The sequence below is a fragment of the Garra rufa genome, chromosome 13 (genome assembly GCF_049309525.1).
Source record: "Garra rufa chromosome 13, GarRuf1.0, whole genome shotgun sequence".
In the NCBI taxonomy this organism is placed as follows: Eukaryota; Metazoa; Chordata; class Actinopteri; order Cypriniformes; family Cyprinidae; genus Garra; species Garra rufa.
In genome coordinates, this window is record NC_133373.1 from 40,431,055 (window position 1) to 40,450,626 (window position 19,572).

A 19,572-nucleotide genomic window follows, 5' to 3' on the forward strand; every position below is an offset into this window, starting at 1 on the left:
TTTTCTCAGGACTATTTTTCAGCTTCCTGATGCAAGCCAAAGAACAACTTCAACTGAAGTTTAACCTGATTTACTGGTTTGCAGTTTACTCAGTTCTTGTAAACAGTACATCCAAAAATAATTTATTCAATCCAGAATACGTTTAGAAGTGTCATACGTATCTACGCATTGTGAAGACTTACTTGGATATTTTATTTATATTATTCTATTAGGCTATGTAAGGTTATATTAGATAAATTGGGCCACTTTTTGGTGAATCACTTAGAACACTAACAAAAAACTGTGTTCTTATGGACTGTTTTAATTAATTAATTAATTAATTCCTTGGTGTAATAGTCAAGGAAGTTTGTTGCCATAATATGGACGCAGCAGGCGCAGTAATATCACGCAGCACCTGAAATTAGTTCCCAGCTAGATAACTTCCAACGAGGAACGCTCCCTGTGCATGCAGTTGATCACGTTGTGCTGCGATGTGCTGCGCGATATTACTGCGCCTGCTTCGGCCATATTACGGCTGAAAACTTCCTTGACTATTACGCCGGAATGGAAGTGTAGTTCCTAATCTTATCCGCCTAGAAAATTGTAGCTTTACATTTTCCGCCGGTCTTAGTACACAATATAACTACAGAAAAGTCAAGTTTTAAATAGGACAAATATCGAAACTCGTTGGTCATTTTTGAACGTGATGCTATATTGGTCTCATAGGATTCAATGATCTATGCTAAGCTATGCTAAAAGTGATATCGTCTGAACAGGAGAACGGCTGAATGGATTTCAAAATGGTAAAACTCAACTTATTAACTCGGGGAGAGTTGGAGAATGAGCCTATTTTTACAACAAAAAAAAAGTGGAGTGTTCCTTTAAGCTGATATAGTTATATCCACATTATGTCAACACAATTCATCAAAATAAATTTTGCAAAATGCATTTAATTATTTTTTAGTATTGGTACCCTGAATAACTTCTGAGTTATGCTCAACTTTGAGCGACAATAATAGCAAAGATGCTATACTTTTCAGTGCAGTATTAATAAATAACTGTAATAAGATGTTAAAAAATGTAAGACTTTTTCCCCTCATTAATTGCTGCAGGATGTGTTCATAAAAGTCACTGTGTAACTTTTACTGTTCCTTGTATCCACAGGTTCTCACTCACTAATGTGAAGGAAGGGGGAAATCTGTAATATTGCACTAGCTGATATCACAGTGGTCTTAAACTTTATACTGACATCTAGTGGAGCGAAGGCAGTGTGAAAAAAACTATTGTACCAACTGCAAAACCAAGGGTGTTACCAACTGTAGAAATACTTAAAGGATTCTGAGATCAAGTAAGCTTTGACTGGCCATTTTAATTTTTTAACCCTCATGGGGCAACCCACTCCATTTAGAAAGCTACTGAAATTAGCCATTATATATTCTGAGTGTACATTCTTTTAAATAGATTTATCAGAGGTACTAATCATTTGCTGGTCTAAAACATTTGCCTAATGACAAACCAGGAAAGCTTCAGTTACGGGATGGATTTGATGGTCAGGATTATGATAAATGGACCTTTAATATGGAAGAAAGCAACTGGCTGATTACATCTGAACAGACAGTATTCTTGTCTATACATACTTATTTAAGGTCTCAAATTGAAAATAAGGTTCATGAGATTTCCATTAAACACTTATGGAGGTCGAGAAAAATACTGTTTCGCGAAAAGGTGAGATAATCAAAGTAGCTTTCATTTGTCAGCATATACCGTTATGTAAAGCAGCTTAAATCAAAGAGTATATTATATCAAATTTAATGTATGTTTCTGAAAAAGAAAAACACTGTAATTAAATAATGACAATACTGATCATCAAGGATTTGACAGGTGTGTTAAAGGATAGATCCTAAGTAAACGGACATTAATGGCTATTTAACCTGAGTTCTCGCCATTAGTCATGCTTGTTCTTTTTTCAGTGACACCTAGAATCAGACTCCTTAGGAAGACACTAAAAGACTCTGGAGGGGAACAAGTTACCTGTCTCGTCACGGGTTTTGAACCTGTGGAGGACCATCGAATCACAGGAGACCTGCTGCCCAGTGGAGAAGGAACATATCAGATGAGGAAGAGTATGGAGATCTCAGCAGAGGAATGCAAATACAACTACAACTGTACATTAGCACACCTTGGCTTGGACAACAAATTCAATATTACATTAGGTAAAGGTTAATTCACATCAAAACTTTCGTGGATCCATTTTTATATTAGTTGGTGTTGTTGTTCATGCTTGTGACAGCTTTCATCATATCTTTACTCATTTTGTGCAGAAAGAGATATGATGTTGGTAAGAACTCAATACAAATTCTTAATAATCCCTGTGATTTTGTAATATATGCAGTGCCTTGCGAAATTATTCATATCCCTTCAATTTTTTTCACATTTTGTTATGTTGCTGCCTTATGTTAAACTACTTTAAATTACTTTTTTCCCCACATCAATCTACATTCCCTTCTCCATAATGGCAAAGCAAATTTTTTTTTTTTTTTTTTTTTTTTACATTTTTTTTTTTTTTTTATTAAAAATAAAAAACTGAAAAGATCCCGTTGCATAAGTACTCATACCCTTTTCTGGGACACTCGAAATTTAGCTCAGGAGCATTCTTATTGCTTCTAGATGTTACTACACTTCGAGTGGAGTTAAACTGTGGCAAATTCATTTGAATGAGTATAATTTAGAAAGGCACACACCTTTCAGAAAAGGTCTAACAGAAAATGCATATCAGAGCAAAAACGTCTTCCAAAAGACGTCATAAAAAGACGTCCTAAAAACTTTCATTCTGGCTGGTCAGAGGACGTCATTTCGGCGTCCAACAAAAACGTCCAAAAGACGTCATAAAAAGACGTCATAAAAACTTTTGTTCTGGCTCGTCAAGGGACGTCATTTCAACGTTCGACAAAGACGTTGAAATGACGTCGTTTGGACGTACTTTTGCTTAGGCTTGCAAAGCCGGTGTTTCACGGTGTTTGGCCATCCACCGATTAAATTAATTTTCCACCCCCCACCTTTCGTTTTTTATATAAATCTTATAGACCTTTTTCCTGAGTAAACGATGAGCGCCGCCATTACGAATTCTAACGTCAGATTGAATGCTTTTCTGTTCCGGTTTCCACAAGAGGACCTGGCTGCAGACATACAGCGAGTGGCAGAAGGGGTTCAGAAAAAAAATGGCAGCTGGCAGCAGGAAGTACCTGCCATTGACAGCCGGAAGCCAGTTACTGGCATTCGGAGGGTAGGAGGGACCTGCCACTTGGTGACAGCCAATCAGCATCGATCAACTTGGCAGCAACCAATCATATGCAACTACGACAGACACGAATGGCAGCGTTTGTTGGAGCGGTACATTTTGAAATTAATGATCGGAGTAATGAATAATTGTTGCCTTGTATGTTTGATTTTAACTTTTATGTTAGTGAACGACAATGTAACTGTCTACTATAGTTAATCGTTAATCTTAGTATGTTAGTGGGCTACCATTAACTTAAAAATTTTCGTTTACTATTAAAAATTAACATGATCAAATAATCTGACATCATACAAAGCCCGTTACAAATTTAAAGGCTTTATTAAACAACTGCAACAATGTTGTTTCTTGAAATACTACAAATGTAAAACTGAACCTTCATAACACAGCTTAAATTATTACAAAATAAAGGTAATAAGCCCGTGTAGTGTACTTTTGTAATTCTGTCTTTAATCAGTTTACTGAATGTGTGAAAAAAAAAAAAAAAAATACGTATATATATACGTATATATATATATATATATATATATATATATATATATATATATATATATATATAGTTGTTGTTGTGGTTTTCTTCCCCTCCGAGCGACAGCTGACGTCTGGTTTTAGTGGCAGGTACTGTCGGCTGCCACTGGCAGCCACTTCCTGCTGACAACTGCCGATTTTTCGCTGAACCCCCTCTCGCGAGTGGAGCTCCACCGGAAATACGTCACCTCCACCCTCAAACCGGAAAGATGTCATCTCCACTAAAATCAAAATGGCGTCGCGCACTTTAATTCAGGTAATTTTATTTTTTATTGTAGCCTATTAATTTAGTAGTGATGGGAAAATGAAGCTTTTCGAAGCACTGAGGCTTTCCCCTTAAGTGTATCGTAAAAAGGTACATTACTCGAAGCTTTTCAACACGTTGCACACTAATGACATCTTGCGGTCAAAGGTGGAAAAAGTTGCTTTCGCGTCCCAGATGTCCAAGCGATTTTTACACAGTTTCATAAAATAATTCACTTTGTGCTACGAAAACCATAAGAAATAAACAAATAGAATTTTAATTTTACTTACACAAGGTATAAATGAATTAATCTGTAAATAAACTTATAAAAGTATAAGCATGGTTCATGTATGCATATGATCAAAATAAATTAAGAATATTGACTAATAATTTTATTAATTATAAGTGCTTGTGAAGCGGGGATTACTACAAAATGACCATGCGCAAAACTACTATTTATTCATATTATGGTAAATGACACTTAAAACCTGCCCAAGAGGTTTGCCTTCTTTGAATCAGAATACGAAGCAGTCACTATAATTTAGCATCGCTACATTAGCGAGTTACAACGAGGTTATCATATCATAACAAAACTACTTGTGAAATTTCAATGTTAGTTTTGTGAAAGTTTCCATAGGCGCAATGCTGCCTTGCAGACAACTTGAAATTAGGATTTTCCCAATTAGAAATAATGCATGATTTAAAGATGGATTTCTCGGCTTCGACACCACTTGAAAGTCGGCAATATATGTTTTGGTATATAATAATATTCACGCTTTGTTAAGGAATAAAATATTTGCAATTGTATGTGTCTATTTATTAATTCTAGAAATTAAATTAAATTTTTTCTAAGTAACCCTTAAATTAAGTGATCCTAAGTACTTCTGGTATCGAAAGTGTTGGCATGAATGTTTGTGTGTTTTTCAAAGGTTTTGAGGTATGTGTATTTTATGTTTGTATTATCTTATGTATTATCTATATTTTGTTACTTTTGTTGATATGGACCTAAGAGTCTGAAATAAAGGAATTAAATTAAACATTGTGGAAAACATTATTTTACTGTGATATGTACATGTTGTTATTTTGTTTAAAATACAAATTGTGATTAAGATGTTTAATAAATTAACTTCTCATTTAATGTCCAGTGATATTATAGATCTACTGTTTACTTTCTAAAATATATAATTATATACATATATAATTTGCCACGGCAAACATTTTAACGATAAAATGTACAGAAAATTTAAATATTACGTGCATGTATATGTAACTATAAATAATACAAAACGAAAGATTAAACAATACGTTTTAAATATGCAATGTCTTAAAATTTTGCCCGGACCAATATGGCGTAATTTGCGTCGGAAGTGGAGGTGATGTATTTCCGCTCTTGAGTGGAGCTCCACTCGCATCCACGGTCTGCAGCCAGACCCTTCTTCCTGTGTTCGAATCCCGACTCGAGGACCTTTCCCGATCCCGCCCCTATCTCTCTCCCACTTCGCTTCCTGTCATTTCTGATCTGTCCTATCACAATAAAAGGCAAAACTGCCAAAAATAAATCTGTATAAAAAGAAAAAAAAGAAAAAGAAATGAAACTTGGGTATATTTTAGAGTAGTCAATGTGCAGCTTTGACCTATAGTGAACGTTGCAACGTTGTATGTCAATTAAATGTCAATGTCAAATTCAATGTCTAATGTCAATGTTAATTTGATGTCCAATATCAACATCAGCTGACATTGATATTTTGTTGTTTTTAGGCTGTGTAACCAAAATCCAACATTAAATTGATGTCAAACACTGACGTCAACCCGATTTTCATTTTCAACCAAAATGCAACAACTGTCCAACATCATGTCCAACATCAACCTGGCGTTATACTGACATCCAGCACCTTCAGGTAGCATCAGTACCCCTGCTCCATATACACAGACTTTGTGTAGTGCACCAAAGGGGCACCATCTCATTTTCACTGGCTCCAAATGTGGAGGCCACCCTTAAATAGTCTGTCATGATTGCATCCATCCATGATTTTCTTAAATCATTTCATATTTTTTGTAATACAGATTGTATTACAAAAAATATGAAATGATTAAACATAAACATAAACAGCTAAAATTATTATTTAAAATGTAGGCTACAGCAATGAGATATTGAGCATATCTCACTTGTTTAACCTAGACTGGAAAGACCGGCAAGACCAGCAAAGAATTCCAAACATTAGCTCAAGTGACTACTTTGATTTGTAGTTGGAAGGCTGTAAACCTCAACAAGATCATACCCAATCTACATACGCTAAAGTGCAGGGATTCATTTACTGAGAGAATGCAGTCTCTTGTGTGTCTTTTGTCATATTTGACAGCTGTTAATGCAGGTAAGTCAGTTTACCACTATTCTTGTGATCATGATGTGTATGGCCCCCATGACTGTATGCTATTCTGGGGCACGAGAGGTTATCTTGGGCAACTTTATTTCAGTCTCTAGCTAGTTTCCATAAACTAAATGTCTCAATAGCAAATCAAATGAAAGTTTCAGTGATATCTTTATTTTATTAAAAACTTTGTTTGTTCAAACATGTTTAGTACATATTTAATCTGAATATGGTCAGTTTATAGTTTTTTTTTATGCATCCAAAAAAGGGAACTAAGTTTTAAGGAATGTTTAGCTTAAGAACATATTTTTAAAAAGTTTTACAGTGATGTTTTTATTTTATTTTATTTTTTTTATTTTTTTTATTTAACAATTATTTAACCAGAAAAGACTCTCCCAGAGTAAAAATCTATTTCACAGGAGTGTCCTGGATAATTCAGGATTATAATTCGATTATTTATTATTTCTATATACTCCTAGCATTCTTTTCTGGGGTGCATATTTTTGTTTTGGATTTTTTATTGTTTATCTACAATTGCATTAGCAGTTTTAGAACATGCAGCAGAAAAGACTGACGGAACCAAACTATTTTTGGAAGGGTAGGTCTATGACATCATGGGTGGCATTTGACGCAGACACATCAGCCTTTATTTTACACATAACTTCCTCAATTTGATCGCATGAATTGTTGAGCAACTATCTGGTGGAGACAGAGAAGATTACAACAAAATCCAGCATTCTTTAATAAATTATATTCCCAGCCAAAAAATTCAAACTTGAAGTGCTCTGTTTTCACGCACTAACTGTGTGCTTAATATAGTTACCACTTGTAGTACACTTGAGCCCACTATGGTATGAAAGATGGGTTCAAGTGTACAAGTGGTAACTAAATACTTTTTTTTTTTAAAATCAAACCCTTCTTCTATGCAGTATGCGACACAGCTCCTCAACCAAAGTCTTGTAATTTCCAGCCTTCTGCAATTTTCTATTGGTGTGGCTTTGAGTCAGTTGTGACGGGATTCCCAATTGTAGCCAGGATTAAATTTAAGGTTTTGCCTCTGGCTTTCAGGACTGCCACTGGAACAGGACTAGAGCTGAGAACTGGGGACCCTAAATGAGCAGTTCTAATCAATCATATGCAAAATGAGCAAATCATGTAGTTAATAAGTTGTAACGTGTCTGTTTAGAAAATTGTACCCTTATGTGTTCTCACAGGTTCTCATTCACTGATGGTTTTCGCAACATACATTGCTGGACAGACAGAGTTTCCTGAGTTCACTCTTGTGCTGATGTTAGATGATGTGCAAGTGATGTACTATGACTCAGTATCATTGAAAGCTGTCCACCGCAGTCAGAGTAATTCAAGCGATGACAATGGTGCTGGTAGTATATTCAGTGATGTATACGACTTAATGAAAGATCGAACATTTTATCTCAAGGACCACCAAAATTGCACAGATGGTAAGTGCAACCCTATAAATTTTGTTTTTACCAGCAATCAAAAATGTAAGATTAAGAGATTCCTTTATGTGTTTTTGGTGCATCCTCTCATTTTTGCCAACACAAGCTCCTTTTATAAGCTGAATTTTGACCCAGGACCACAAAACAGTCATAAGGGTCAATTTTTTTCAAATTGAGAATCATACACTACATGAAAGATTAATAAATAAGCTTTCCATTGATGTATGGCTTGTTAGTATAGGACAATATTAAGTATAGGCCAAGAGACAACTATTTGAAAATCTGGAAGTTCTTAGCAATGCATATTACCAATTAAAAATTAAGTTTTGATATATTTACTGTAAGAAATTAGCAAAATACCTTCATGGAACATGATCTTTACTTAATATTATTTTGGCATAAAAGAAAAATCAATCGTTTTGACCCATACAATATATTTTTTGTCTATTGTTACAAATATTTCAGTACTTCTTGTGGTCCAGGGTCACAGTTATGATTGAAGAAGCAACGTATGCTATTGTATAATCATGAAACGTGTTTAATTCTATATTTCAATGAAGACTAATATGTTTTCTTTCCATCTATTTTAAGGTTTACATGTTTATCAGAAACGTGTTGGATGTGAATTGCTTGACAATGATCAGCCAGGTTTGTTTCTTTCATGGGATGCTTTTAATGGACAAAATACTGAAGAGTTCACCTTTGATGTGGTAAAAAGAACTATGCAAATTAATTTACCATGGATGAGAATAAAAGGCATGGGTCAGATGGAATGGCTTCATGTGAAGTTTCTGTATGAACATGTTTATCATCCTGTTTGCATGAAGACTTTGCGGACATTCCTGGAAAGAGAAAAGAACACTGTAATGCAAAAATGTAAGTCAGCATTAGTTTAAATAAAAATAATAGTTCACCTAAAAATCAAGATTCTGGGAGAAGTTTATCAGATTGTCCCAACTTTCTTTTCCATACAATCAAAAATAATTCCAGATTTAACTTTTTATTTAAGATATAACCGAGAAAATGAACATGAAGTAACTCAAAAATGTTTAGGACTCATATTACCATATATAAAATAACTGATGCATAAAATCCAGCAGTTTTGTCAGAGTAATACTGTCTACTGTTTCTAACCTTCCTTTCTAAAGTGAAACCCAAGGTCAGACTCTTTAGGAAGCCTCTAACAGACTCTCAAGGGCTTCAGATCAGCTGTCTGGCCACTGGTTTTTACCCACGTCACATTAACCTGACCCTGTTCAGAGATGGTCAGCCTGTAGATGATGATCAGATCACAGGAGGAGAGATTCTGCCCAATGGAGACGGAACTTACCAGATGAGGAAGAGTTTGGTAATCAGTGAAGAAGAGCTACGTGAGGAACATAATTACAAATGCACAGCAAACTACCTAAACCTGGACAACAAACTGGACATTGCGTTTGGTGAAGAAAACTAACAAACAATCATTAGAACATAATTTTTAAATATACAGACAACATACTGAACTCCAGCTGTAACATTCTAAATCTGTTAGAGTTGTTTCTTCATATGAGTCAAATTAAATTAAAATCAAATCTAAATTTTATAAGTTTAAACATTTGTTGGCTGATTTTCTTGGTTTTTACCACAGATGAGGATCTGGAAAAATCTGACTTTGGATCTTCTGCTCTGTCTATAATTATCGGTGTGCTGGTGTCCATGTGTGTAGCTGTTCTCATCATAACTGCACTCATCAAATGGAGAAAGAGATGTACTGCTGGTAAATGTTCTGTAGAAAGTTTTATTTTTTAATTTGTTTAGAGAAAAGCAACATAGTAATATTAACCTTTATGCTGGTATAACTTTTATTCAAAACTAGGCTCCAGTACTTCACATCAAAGTGGATATTCACCTACTTCATGTAAGTTCCACAGTTTAACAGAAATCAAAAGAATTTGCCATACAATATTAGTCTTTTTTCATGTTTAACAACAAAACTATTTAAAATTACAGTATAATATCTGAACTTTAAATTGTTTCTCTTTTCAGCTTCAGAACAAGAAACAACATGAAAGATGAGTCCATTTATGGCCCCGAAACACAATCTTGTTATAGAACACTATTTCCTGCTATTACCGATTTAGACAGGCCATTTAAGTGGGTTATGCCATGGTAGCAACCACCTGTATCTCAAGATGTATTTAATTACAGTTCCAGAGAATGTAATATATAGTACTAAAAGACTTTTTGCTATTTTCATGACTGCATTATACATGTCATATTATATACAATTGCATTTTTTGTTTCCATTAAATAATTTCACTGGCATGGATATCACTTTAAAAGCGGATAAAGATGACAATATTTTTCTTCATTCATCTCAGAAACCTACAATCTTAACAGAGCCTGTAAACCTTTTTTTCATAGCTACTGTATTTGTAGGACACATTTATGCATAACTAACTAATGGCAATAGAGAGATAATATTGTTTTTGAAACAGTATTGAATTAACATAAAGTTTTAATGGGAGAACCAGTGTAAAGTAAGAAGTATGAAAACTTTGCAAACACACAGGACAATAGTTTTAGACATTTGCAAAAAAAATGTATAACTGTGCACCCTTTCTGTTTTGTGATGGCTTTCATTTTCACTGTCAGGGGAAACTCTTAGCAGGAGTGTGAACTGGACCAAATGTAGGTCTGTTTTCAAGGACATCAGTTTTACCCGGCACACACACACACACACACACACACACACACACACACACACACACACACACACACACACACACACACACACACATATATATATAATTTTTATTTATTTTTTTATTGTGGAGGGAATAAAATTATTACATTGGCAGGAAAAGGAATAAAAAAAACTACAATTATTACTACAGAATTGATACAAGTGTGGAAAGGAAAGAAATTATCTTATTCACATCTTTATTTATAGTTTTATAAAAAAAATTTTAGGAAGTCTGTGTCTTTTTTTGTGGCGTTGTGGGTCGATCAGTCTCTAGTTGAATGTGGCATACTGGGGGATTCATTCTCCATGATACAGTACACACTGTTACACACTGTTGATAAGTGTCTCCTTTCTGAATCTTTTTACACTGTTATTAAACAGTTTCTCAAGACAAACTCTGATAATAGAGTCAACAGACTGTACGAGTTTACAATAGTGTAGGAGTTTAGGGAGCAAAGGCCACTAGAGGGCCTCAGCAAACTTCCAAAGAAGCAAAATGACTTAACATTAGGATTATATATATATATAATATTAACTTAATTACAATTCTACAAAACCAAGATAAAATGACATTTACATTTGAACAAAAAGTGGCATGTCCAAAATTATTCATACCCTTTGCAAACTGTCACAGGCCCCGTTTACACGAAGGGAAAACGCAGATATTTCCCTGCGGTTTGGCCTCTCATTTACACGAAAACCCCGTTTTTATCACAGAAAATGATTATTTCTAAAAACTCCGGCCAAAGTGGATAACTTAGAAAACGCCGTTTTCACGTTGTAGTGTGGACTGTGAAAACGGAGGCTTTTGAAAACGATGACGCATATTTATAGTCATGTGACGCATATTGTACCAATAGATATCTATGTTTACACCAGTAATTGTGCCTGTGCTATTCACACACTGCTGCTAAAGAGATTTACCTTGTACACTCCTCAAATTACAGTCCTAAAATGATGACGGAAAATTTACTCACAGTTGCTGTCCTGCAAAACATGACGACAACTGCTTTTCTTCAGATAAAATATGAATGAGCGCGATATAGACGCGTCAGTGGATAATGAGATATTTCCGTAAATTATCCCGCCAGAAGAATTGCGTGAAAACTTATTACGTCTGTATAATTTTGGAGGCTTTACGCATGCGCAGTAAGGCGAATTTGTATGAAGGTATTTTTGGTGCAAAACTACTGAACACATGTGCGAGCGGAATTTGTAGCTGTAGAGCATACCCACACATGTGTATCAATAAATTTGAAGTCACAGAGAAAATTTTTTTAGGAGTTGTAAACTTGTAGATTTTTTTCCTCTCCTACAAACACAACACAACAGTTACACCTTCACACATTCTTCACTGCAGGTGCACAAATCCGATTCTACGAATCACACATGAAGAAACTCGTACGCTCACATTTTTTGTACAGTTGCTGCAGTGAATATGGTGCAAAACGCATTCGCACACCCGTATCAAAAATGTGAAGTCACGGACAAATTTTACACACCCGCAAATTAATATGTGAATCCATACAATGAGAGTTGCAAACTTGTAGAATATCTGATCACAAATGCATTACTTTTCTTGGATAGTTTTCTAACATAATCGCAAGTCCAATTACTACAACTGCTTGAATCTGCTGCTACGAGTCTCAAACGCAGATTTTTCGCCTTCAAATGACAAGTTCCGCGCGCTCTCACTTTTGCACCATATACTCCGTGAAATGTGGAGCAAAAGTGATTTGTGCATCTGTGAGGCAGCGGCAGGCAGGCCCTGTTCAGAGAGCAGAGAATTTCGGCCAATCACCGCGCTGGCGATGTGAAGGACCAATAAAGGTATGCTTTTTTCTTATCTCCCCCCTGCAATCATTCACCGTTATACATTTGTTTAAGTAGTTTTAATATGTGCGCTGGTCGTCTAAGTTGGTAATCATTGTTTCTTAGTTGGGTTAATTAGCCTTTATTATTTCCTAACGTATCTGTACTGTTAAGTTTGCTATTCAATCGTCTCATAATTAAAGATACTCTCATATTAAACGATGTAAGTTATTCCTTATATTCTCTTCTGCTTTACCTTCTAGAAAAATGACAGAACAGTCTCATATTACATCAAATGTGTAACGTAACAATGTTTTTCTTTCTTTTGGTTTGGTTTGTTTTTTATTCTTAAACTATGTAAATAGTGATTTTATATTTCATGGAACACCAATTTGCAGTAATTTTGGATTTAAAACATGCTTTAAATCGTATTGGCTTTATATAATGTTAATTAACCTGCTCTGTGACTCACTGCAGCTTCCAATTATGCCTACTGGGCAAATAAAATACCTTTACTTTACTATGGTAACGTTATTCCTATAGGCCTAAATGTTACCATCCACCAAAAACAAACCAAACCAAAAGAAAGAAAAACATTGTTACGTTACACATTTGATGTAATATGAGACTGTTCTGTCATTTTTCTAGAAGGTAAAGCAGAAGAGAATATAAGGAATAACTTACATCGTTTAATATGAGAGTATCTTTAATTATGAGACGATTGAATAGCAAACTTAACAGTACAGATACCCCAGCAAACACAAAAACGTATTAAAAACGTTTTTTTCACGTTGTGAAAAGGTTGTGATAACGTTTTTTTCCGACGTATTTAATACGACAAATGTCGGGTTTTTTAAACGTTATAAATACGTTTTTTTCACAACGTTGTAAAAACGTTTTTATCACGTCTGTATGTCTCCTTCGAACGTTTTAAAAACGTACTTACCACGTCCAAACTGGTACTTAAAATGCCATATTAAATCTGAATATTGATCTTAATACCAGCACTTTTTTACATTACATCTTACTTGTACCGTTGCTGACATCATCGATTTTATAAGCCTATTAAGATATGTAGGCCTAATAACTGATACTACACACAAATTTTGTCACTCATCATATTTATTCACAAAATATAAAAATATGACACCTAAACAAGACAAATGCATAAACATATAACAAAATGGTTTCAAATAAAGTACAACATATGAAAATTATGTAATGCCTGGCAAATTTGAATATAAGCACATTAACAAAGTTCAAGAAATTTCAGGGCATATATATTTTAACAGAAAAAAGCAGAATTGTTTTTGCAAAATGTAAAGCATTTCATTTCAACTAGTTACAAATTATTTTATAGCAGTTATAATAATCAGTCATATTGCAATCTTATTACTCGTTTGCACTAAAACTATTGCTTATATTTTTAGGTATGTTTTAACACAAATTACAGGTATATGACATCCAATTTAGAACGTGTTTAATGTTTTACAATGGTTATTATTTTTCAATAAATAATATTTAATAATACTGACATACCTGATTTAGAAAAATGTATGTTAGCGATTTTTCAGTGCTTTCATTGCAGGTTACATTGTTGTGCCAGTAGGTGGTAGCAAGAGACTGTCTTAATGAGTTAGTTAGAAAAACATTCATTCAGTGCTGATTCATTCAGTTGCTGAATTCTGTGACCCACCAAATTATATGACTCTAGTACAGAGGGTAAGTTACGAACATGAAAACAATATATGGTTATTGTAGCAATTCTATGGTAACCACAAATTAACATTGTTTTTGCTACAAAACATAGTTTTAACTATGGTTACACTAATGGTAATCAATACGGCAAAAAAAGGTTTTAGGGTTTGGGTTTAGTAGTAGGTAAAAAAAAAAAACTTTAATGTATAAGAGCAATTAACATTCATATCCTAAATAAGGCACATTCCCTATTCTTGCAATATTTGTGTTCATGTTCCTGAGTAATATCTGCATGCACCAAATACTGAGAACAAATAGTAGAGAGCAATCCATATGAAAAGTCTGGTGTGGAAGGTGGATCTGGAACTTATGTCCAGATTGACACAGCATCTCTTGTTTATCTGTCTTCACAAACTGCCCTGAAATACAATTTAAACATCAACAATGATTGTTATAAATATAACACAAGTATCTTATATTCACAGTGCTCAGTACTTTTTTTTTTATATCAACTTGTTTTCTCATTACATACACATACCAGGTTAAATTTTTTTTTTTTGATATTTAGTTGATATATATTTTTTTAATTAATAAACGGTAGTGTATGTTTTAGGTTTTACTTTCTATTCAGATGGTTCATAGCACTTTGGAGATGCTCTTCAACAGGAGGTCCGCTCCAACTTTGCAGAACTGCCATCAGCAATGAAGAATCTAACGTTAAGAACATAAACAATTTGTCACAGAGACAACATACGTAATATACAACGTCAGGTTTATTAGAAATAAACAAACTAGAATATAGATGAAATGCAGAAAAGAGAACAATATTAAGAATATACAAATTTAGTAATCCTCATACAGTGTCACTTACAGTATGTTTGGACGTCAAAGCCTTCTTAAAATAACTAATAAATAACTTAAGGTTACATCTGACGATCTTGAAATACAATATTTTTTTAGCGCGATCAAAACGTGTTTGTAAATTGTTTTAGCTAATTTTTAGGCTCCGTGTAACGTTAACTTATGTGACCTCACCGATAAAAAATATCGTTCGTTTTCTTCCATTCATCCATTGACAAATTGCCAGCAATATTTACAAAACTATAAAAACCTGTCATCTAAACATAAAATGTGATTAAAAGCGAAAACTTTATTAAATAAGAGCTAAAGTCTATAGCTACGTTACCCTACGTTAGCCTAATGGTTGAGATGCTAACGGACTTTTTCAGAAGACACTAAACCATTTCTTTAAAGTATGTATTCAACAGAAACGTGTCTATTACATGTAAGAAAGTGTTAGAAACAGTTGTATGTATTATTTGTGTAATTTTAGGGACAAAACTTACCTAAAAACAGTGTGACAGGCGGAGATCTGCTCTGCTTGTTGGCTGAGTTGCTGCTTGTTTCCATGGTAACTACTAACCGCTCCAGTTTAAATGCAACTGAAAAGTTCGACGTGCATGCCCGTTTAAAAATGCAGCGTTTACATAAATACATACATGAAGTACAACGTTACATACAGATGGATTGAATTATCAGAATGATAGATAAAATGTCCTGAAACATGATGACTTTTTGTGTAAGTGGATAGACCAAATGTAGGTAATCAAACTGTAAATGGAATAGCTTTAGAATATGTATTTCTTTCTTTCTTTCTGTCTTTATTTAACACATTAAAAACAAACGTACAGTTGTGGCACGATAGTAATTTACTGTCATAATTATATATATATATAGGCTATATATGGGGATTTGTCTTTACTATTACTCAGTCACTGAATTGCTGTTATTTTTATTTTACTGATATTTTTACACAAACAGAGGTTTTTTGCAAGGTTGTATTTGGGTACTTTCATAACGTTTTTAAAACGTCTTATTCCAACGTGCATATTACGTTATTTTAACACCTGGATAAAACGTCCCTCGAAAGTTGCAGTTTGGTCTGGTTTTATTTTCGTAGTAGACAAACGTGATATTTACGTTTTTTTGACTACCTAAAGAAAACGTTCGTGTTTGGTATTTTTACAACGTTTCTAAAACGTTTTATTTTGGTCACATTATTTTTTTATTTTAAAAAACGTTTTAAAAACGTTTTTAAAACGTTGTACTACAACATTACCTAATTACAACCAAAATACAACGTTGTGGAAAGTTGTAAAAACGTTTTGTGTTTGCTGGGACGTTAGGAAATAATAAAGGCTAATTAACCCAACTAAGAAACAATGATTACCAACTTAGACGACCAGCGCACATATTAAAACTACTTAAACAAATGTATAACGGTGAATGATTGCAGGGGGGAGATAAGAAAAAAGCATACCTTTATTGGTCCTTCACATCGCCAGCGCGGTGATTGGCCGAAATTCTCTGCTCTCTGAACAGGGCCTGCCTGCCGCTGCCTCACAGATGCACAAATCACTTTTGCTCCACATTTCACGGAGTATATGGTGCAAAAGTGAGAGCGCGCGGAACTTGTCATTTGAAGGCGAAAAATCTGCGTTTGAGACTCGTAGCAGCAGATTCAAGCAGTTGTAGTAATTGGACTTGCGATTATGTTAGAAAACTATCCAAGAAAAGTAATGCATTTGTGATCAGATATTCTACAAGTTTGCAACTCTCATTGTATGGATTCACATATTAATTTGCGGGTGTGTAAAATTTGTCCGTGACTTCACATTTTTGATACGGGTGTGCGAATGCGTTTTGCACCATATTCACTGCAGCAACTGTACAAAAAATGTGAGCGTACGAGTTTCTTCATGTGTGATTCGTAGAATCGGATTTGTGCACCTGCAGTGAAGAATGTGTGAAGGTGTAACTGTTGTGTTGTGTTTGTAGGAGAGGAAAAAAATCTACAAGTTTACAACTCCTAAAAAAATTTTCTCTGTGACTTCAAATTTATTGATACACATGTGTGGGTATGCTCTACAGCTACAAATTCCGCTCGCACATGTGTTCAGTAGTTTTGCACCAAAAATACCTTCATAAATTTGCTGTTTTCCTACGTTTCAGTGTGGATGAGAAACTTTTGGAAAACGCTTGGAAACGCTAGTGTGGACGGAGAGCGTTTTAAAATGAAAACTCCGTTTTCAAATGTATCCGGATTAATGTAAACGTAGCCACAGTCTATGAGGAAATCTAAAGTGATACCATTCCAAATAGTCCAAGCTGTTCTAAAGCATCCTAATTATCCGGATTCATTGGGAACAGCTGTTTTAATCAACTCAACAGGTGAAAAACAGAAGCTCTCTGCTGTTGGTTTGTGGACAGTCATGGCTAATAAGACAGGAGCTCACTGAGGACCTGCGGCTGCACATTGTGGCTGCTCACAAGTCAGGAAAGGGCTATAAGACCATATCTAAATGTTTTGAAGTTGCAGTGGCTACAGTGCAAAGTACTATTAAAAAATAAAAGATGTTCCGAAGCCAAAAGAGACACCTGTGATGGCCAGGAGGATAGTGAGGTTAGATTCATCCATATCTGAAATTAAGGTGAGTTGACAATCAACAACAAGAAAAGAAAGCTTCAGGCCACAAACAGATATCGGAATAGTGGCAACTGATTTGTGCTGTTTAAAAAGGGAGTTTTGTTTTCTTTACCAAATGTAATGTCCAGTTTGTTGCCCAGATTGAGGTGCTTCATTGTGCAGTTGTATTTATGTCCCTCATGTAGCTCTTTTTCACTGATCACCAAACTTTTCCTCATCTGGTAAGTTCCGTCTCCATTGGACAAAATCTCTCCTCCTGTGATCTGATCATCATCCACAAGCTGACCATCTCTGAACAGGGTCAGGTTAATGTGACGGGGGTAAAAACCAGTGGCCAGACAGCTGATCTGAAGCCCTTGTGAGTCTGGGAGAATCTTCCTAATGAGTCTAACTCTGGGTTTCACTAGAAAGGATGAGAAGTGTTACTGCTGTTAAACTTTTTGCATCAGTCATGAATTGTCAGTTTGGGTTTTATCTATTTATTCTTCTAGTAATTCTCTCACCTTTTCTCATCACATTGTTCTTTTTCAAATTCAGATATCGCCTCAGAACTTTAATGCACATAGGATGGTAAATATTTTCATACATAAACCTTAAACGAAGCCATTTTAGTTGGTCCCATGTTACCACCCATGGCATTTTTATCTCAATATCAGTTTTTTTTCATGTCAAAAGTGAACTCCTCCATATTTTGTCCATGGAAACCATCCCAGAAATGAAGTGGACCTGGTTTATCATCGTTCAACAATTCACATCCAACAAGTCTCTGAAGAACTTGTACACCTTTAAGAATGGAAAGAACCCAAGACACATTATCATATTCACATAATCAACAGATTATCATAAGATTATTCTTTTTAGTACATGTAGCTTTCTTGCTTCTACATCTAAATTGTTCAAGGAAATAACAATAGAACCTACATCTGTTATTAAATGTTGTGTTTTAATACTGCTATGTAGACTATCTCTCTCACCTTCTGTGTGATTTAAGTGTTCCTTAATATAAAATGCTCGCTTTTTCATTCCGTAATACATATCACGAAAAACAGTATCCCCATCACTTTGCTCTTCATCATGGTACTTTGGGTCCCTCACACTGCGATGTAAAACACTCCATGTGATTGAGTCATAATATCCTATTTGCACATCATCCAACATTAGGACAGCACTGAACTCAGGAAATGGTGTCTGTCCAACTATATATGTTGCAAAAAGTGTCAGTGAGTGAGAACCTGTGGATACACAAGGACAAGAACACAATATAGGGTCTTAAATTAGACAATTTCTAGAATATTCAAAATTAATATCTAGATTTAACAAGCATTTATTCATTCATTCATAAGTCAGAAACATTATTGTAAACCTGAGCTGTTCTCATATTTCTCCTTTTCTGTTGAATGTCACACTGTTTTCACTTTTTCTAAACCTATTCAAAATCTGGAAACAAGCAAAGTTAGCTATTACTTAAGACAGAATATGAAAATGAAGTTAAAACTATTAGTTCTGTTTGTGTAAGATGAATTCAAAGACAAGTCATAAAGACAAGAGTTTTTAACCATAAGATGAACTACATACATCATCAGCAAACTTATGCTTAAGAAAATGGGGTATGAAAAAAAATAGTACAAGATAATGTATACAGTTGTGTCAAAACATCTTAAGATTCTATATATATAAATATACATATATATATATATATTTTACTGATAAACGAGACGAAATACGGATTAAGAAAATTATATTTGAAATTCATATAAAAATATGCTGGCCTAAGTTGTTTTAACTCATTTGTGATCATTACACATGTATCAATGGACTTATTCATAAAACAAAAACAATAGAAAAACAGTAAATTAACTTGCCTGCATTGACTACTGCCAAAAATGCCAAAAGATACACAAGCAAGAGCATTTTAGTTAATTAATCCTGGTCTACAGACGTCTTTCTTTGAACGTTATTGTCAAGTGAACCTTAA

At 34.5% G+C, this 19,572-nt stretch overlaps 1 protein-coding gene and 1 pseudogene across 1 annotated transcript; one reads left to right on the forward strand and one right to left on the reverse strand.

Moving 5' to 3' along the window:
- The first annotated feature begins 7,643 nt into the window (after positions 1-7,643).
- LOC141348537 (major histocompatibility complex class I-related gene protein-like) lies at positions 7,644-16,983 on the forward strand. Its single transcript, XM_073852820.1, has 5 exons — positions 7,644-7,875; positions 8,467-8,751; positions 9,024-9,314; positions 9,503-9,631; positions 16,949-16,983. The coding sequence occupies exons 1-5, from the start codon at positions 7,644-7,646 to the stop codon at positions 16,981-16,983; spliced, it is 972 nt and encodes a 323-aa protein (XP_073708921.1).
- Positions 13,406-19,508, reverse strand: LOC141348539 (class I histocompatibility antigen, F10 alpha chain-like; annotated as a pseudogene).
- Between the last annotated feature and the right edge of the window lie 64 nt (positions 19,509-19,572).

What these genes read in the sequence shown, in the direction of transcription:
- LOC141348537 (XM_073852820.1), top strand. Translation starts at nt 7,644, where the DNA reads ATGGTTTTCGCAACATACATTGCTGGACAGACAGAGTTTCCTGAGTTC. An exon ending in CCACCAAAATTGCACAGATG is followed by an intron (nt 7,876 to 8,466) that starts GTAAGTGCAACC and finishes ATCTATTTTAAG; the next exon opens with GTTTACATGTTTATCAGAAA. An exon ending in GAGAAAGAGATGTACTGCTG is followed by an intron (nt 9,632 to 16,948) that starts GTAAATGTTCTG and finishes TTGTGTTTGTAG; the next exon opens with GAGAGGAAAAAAATCTACAA.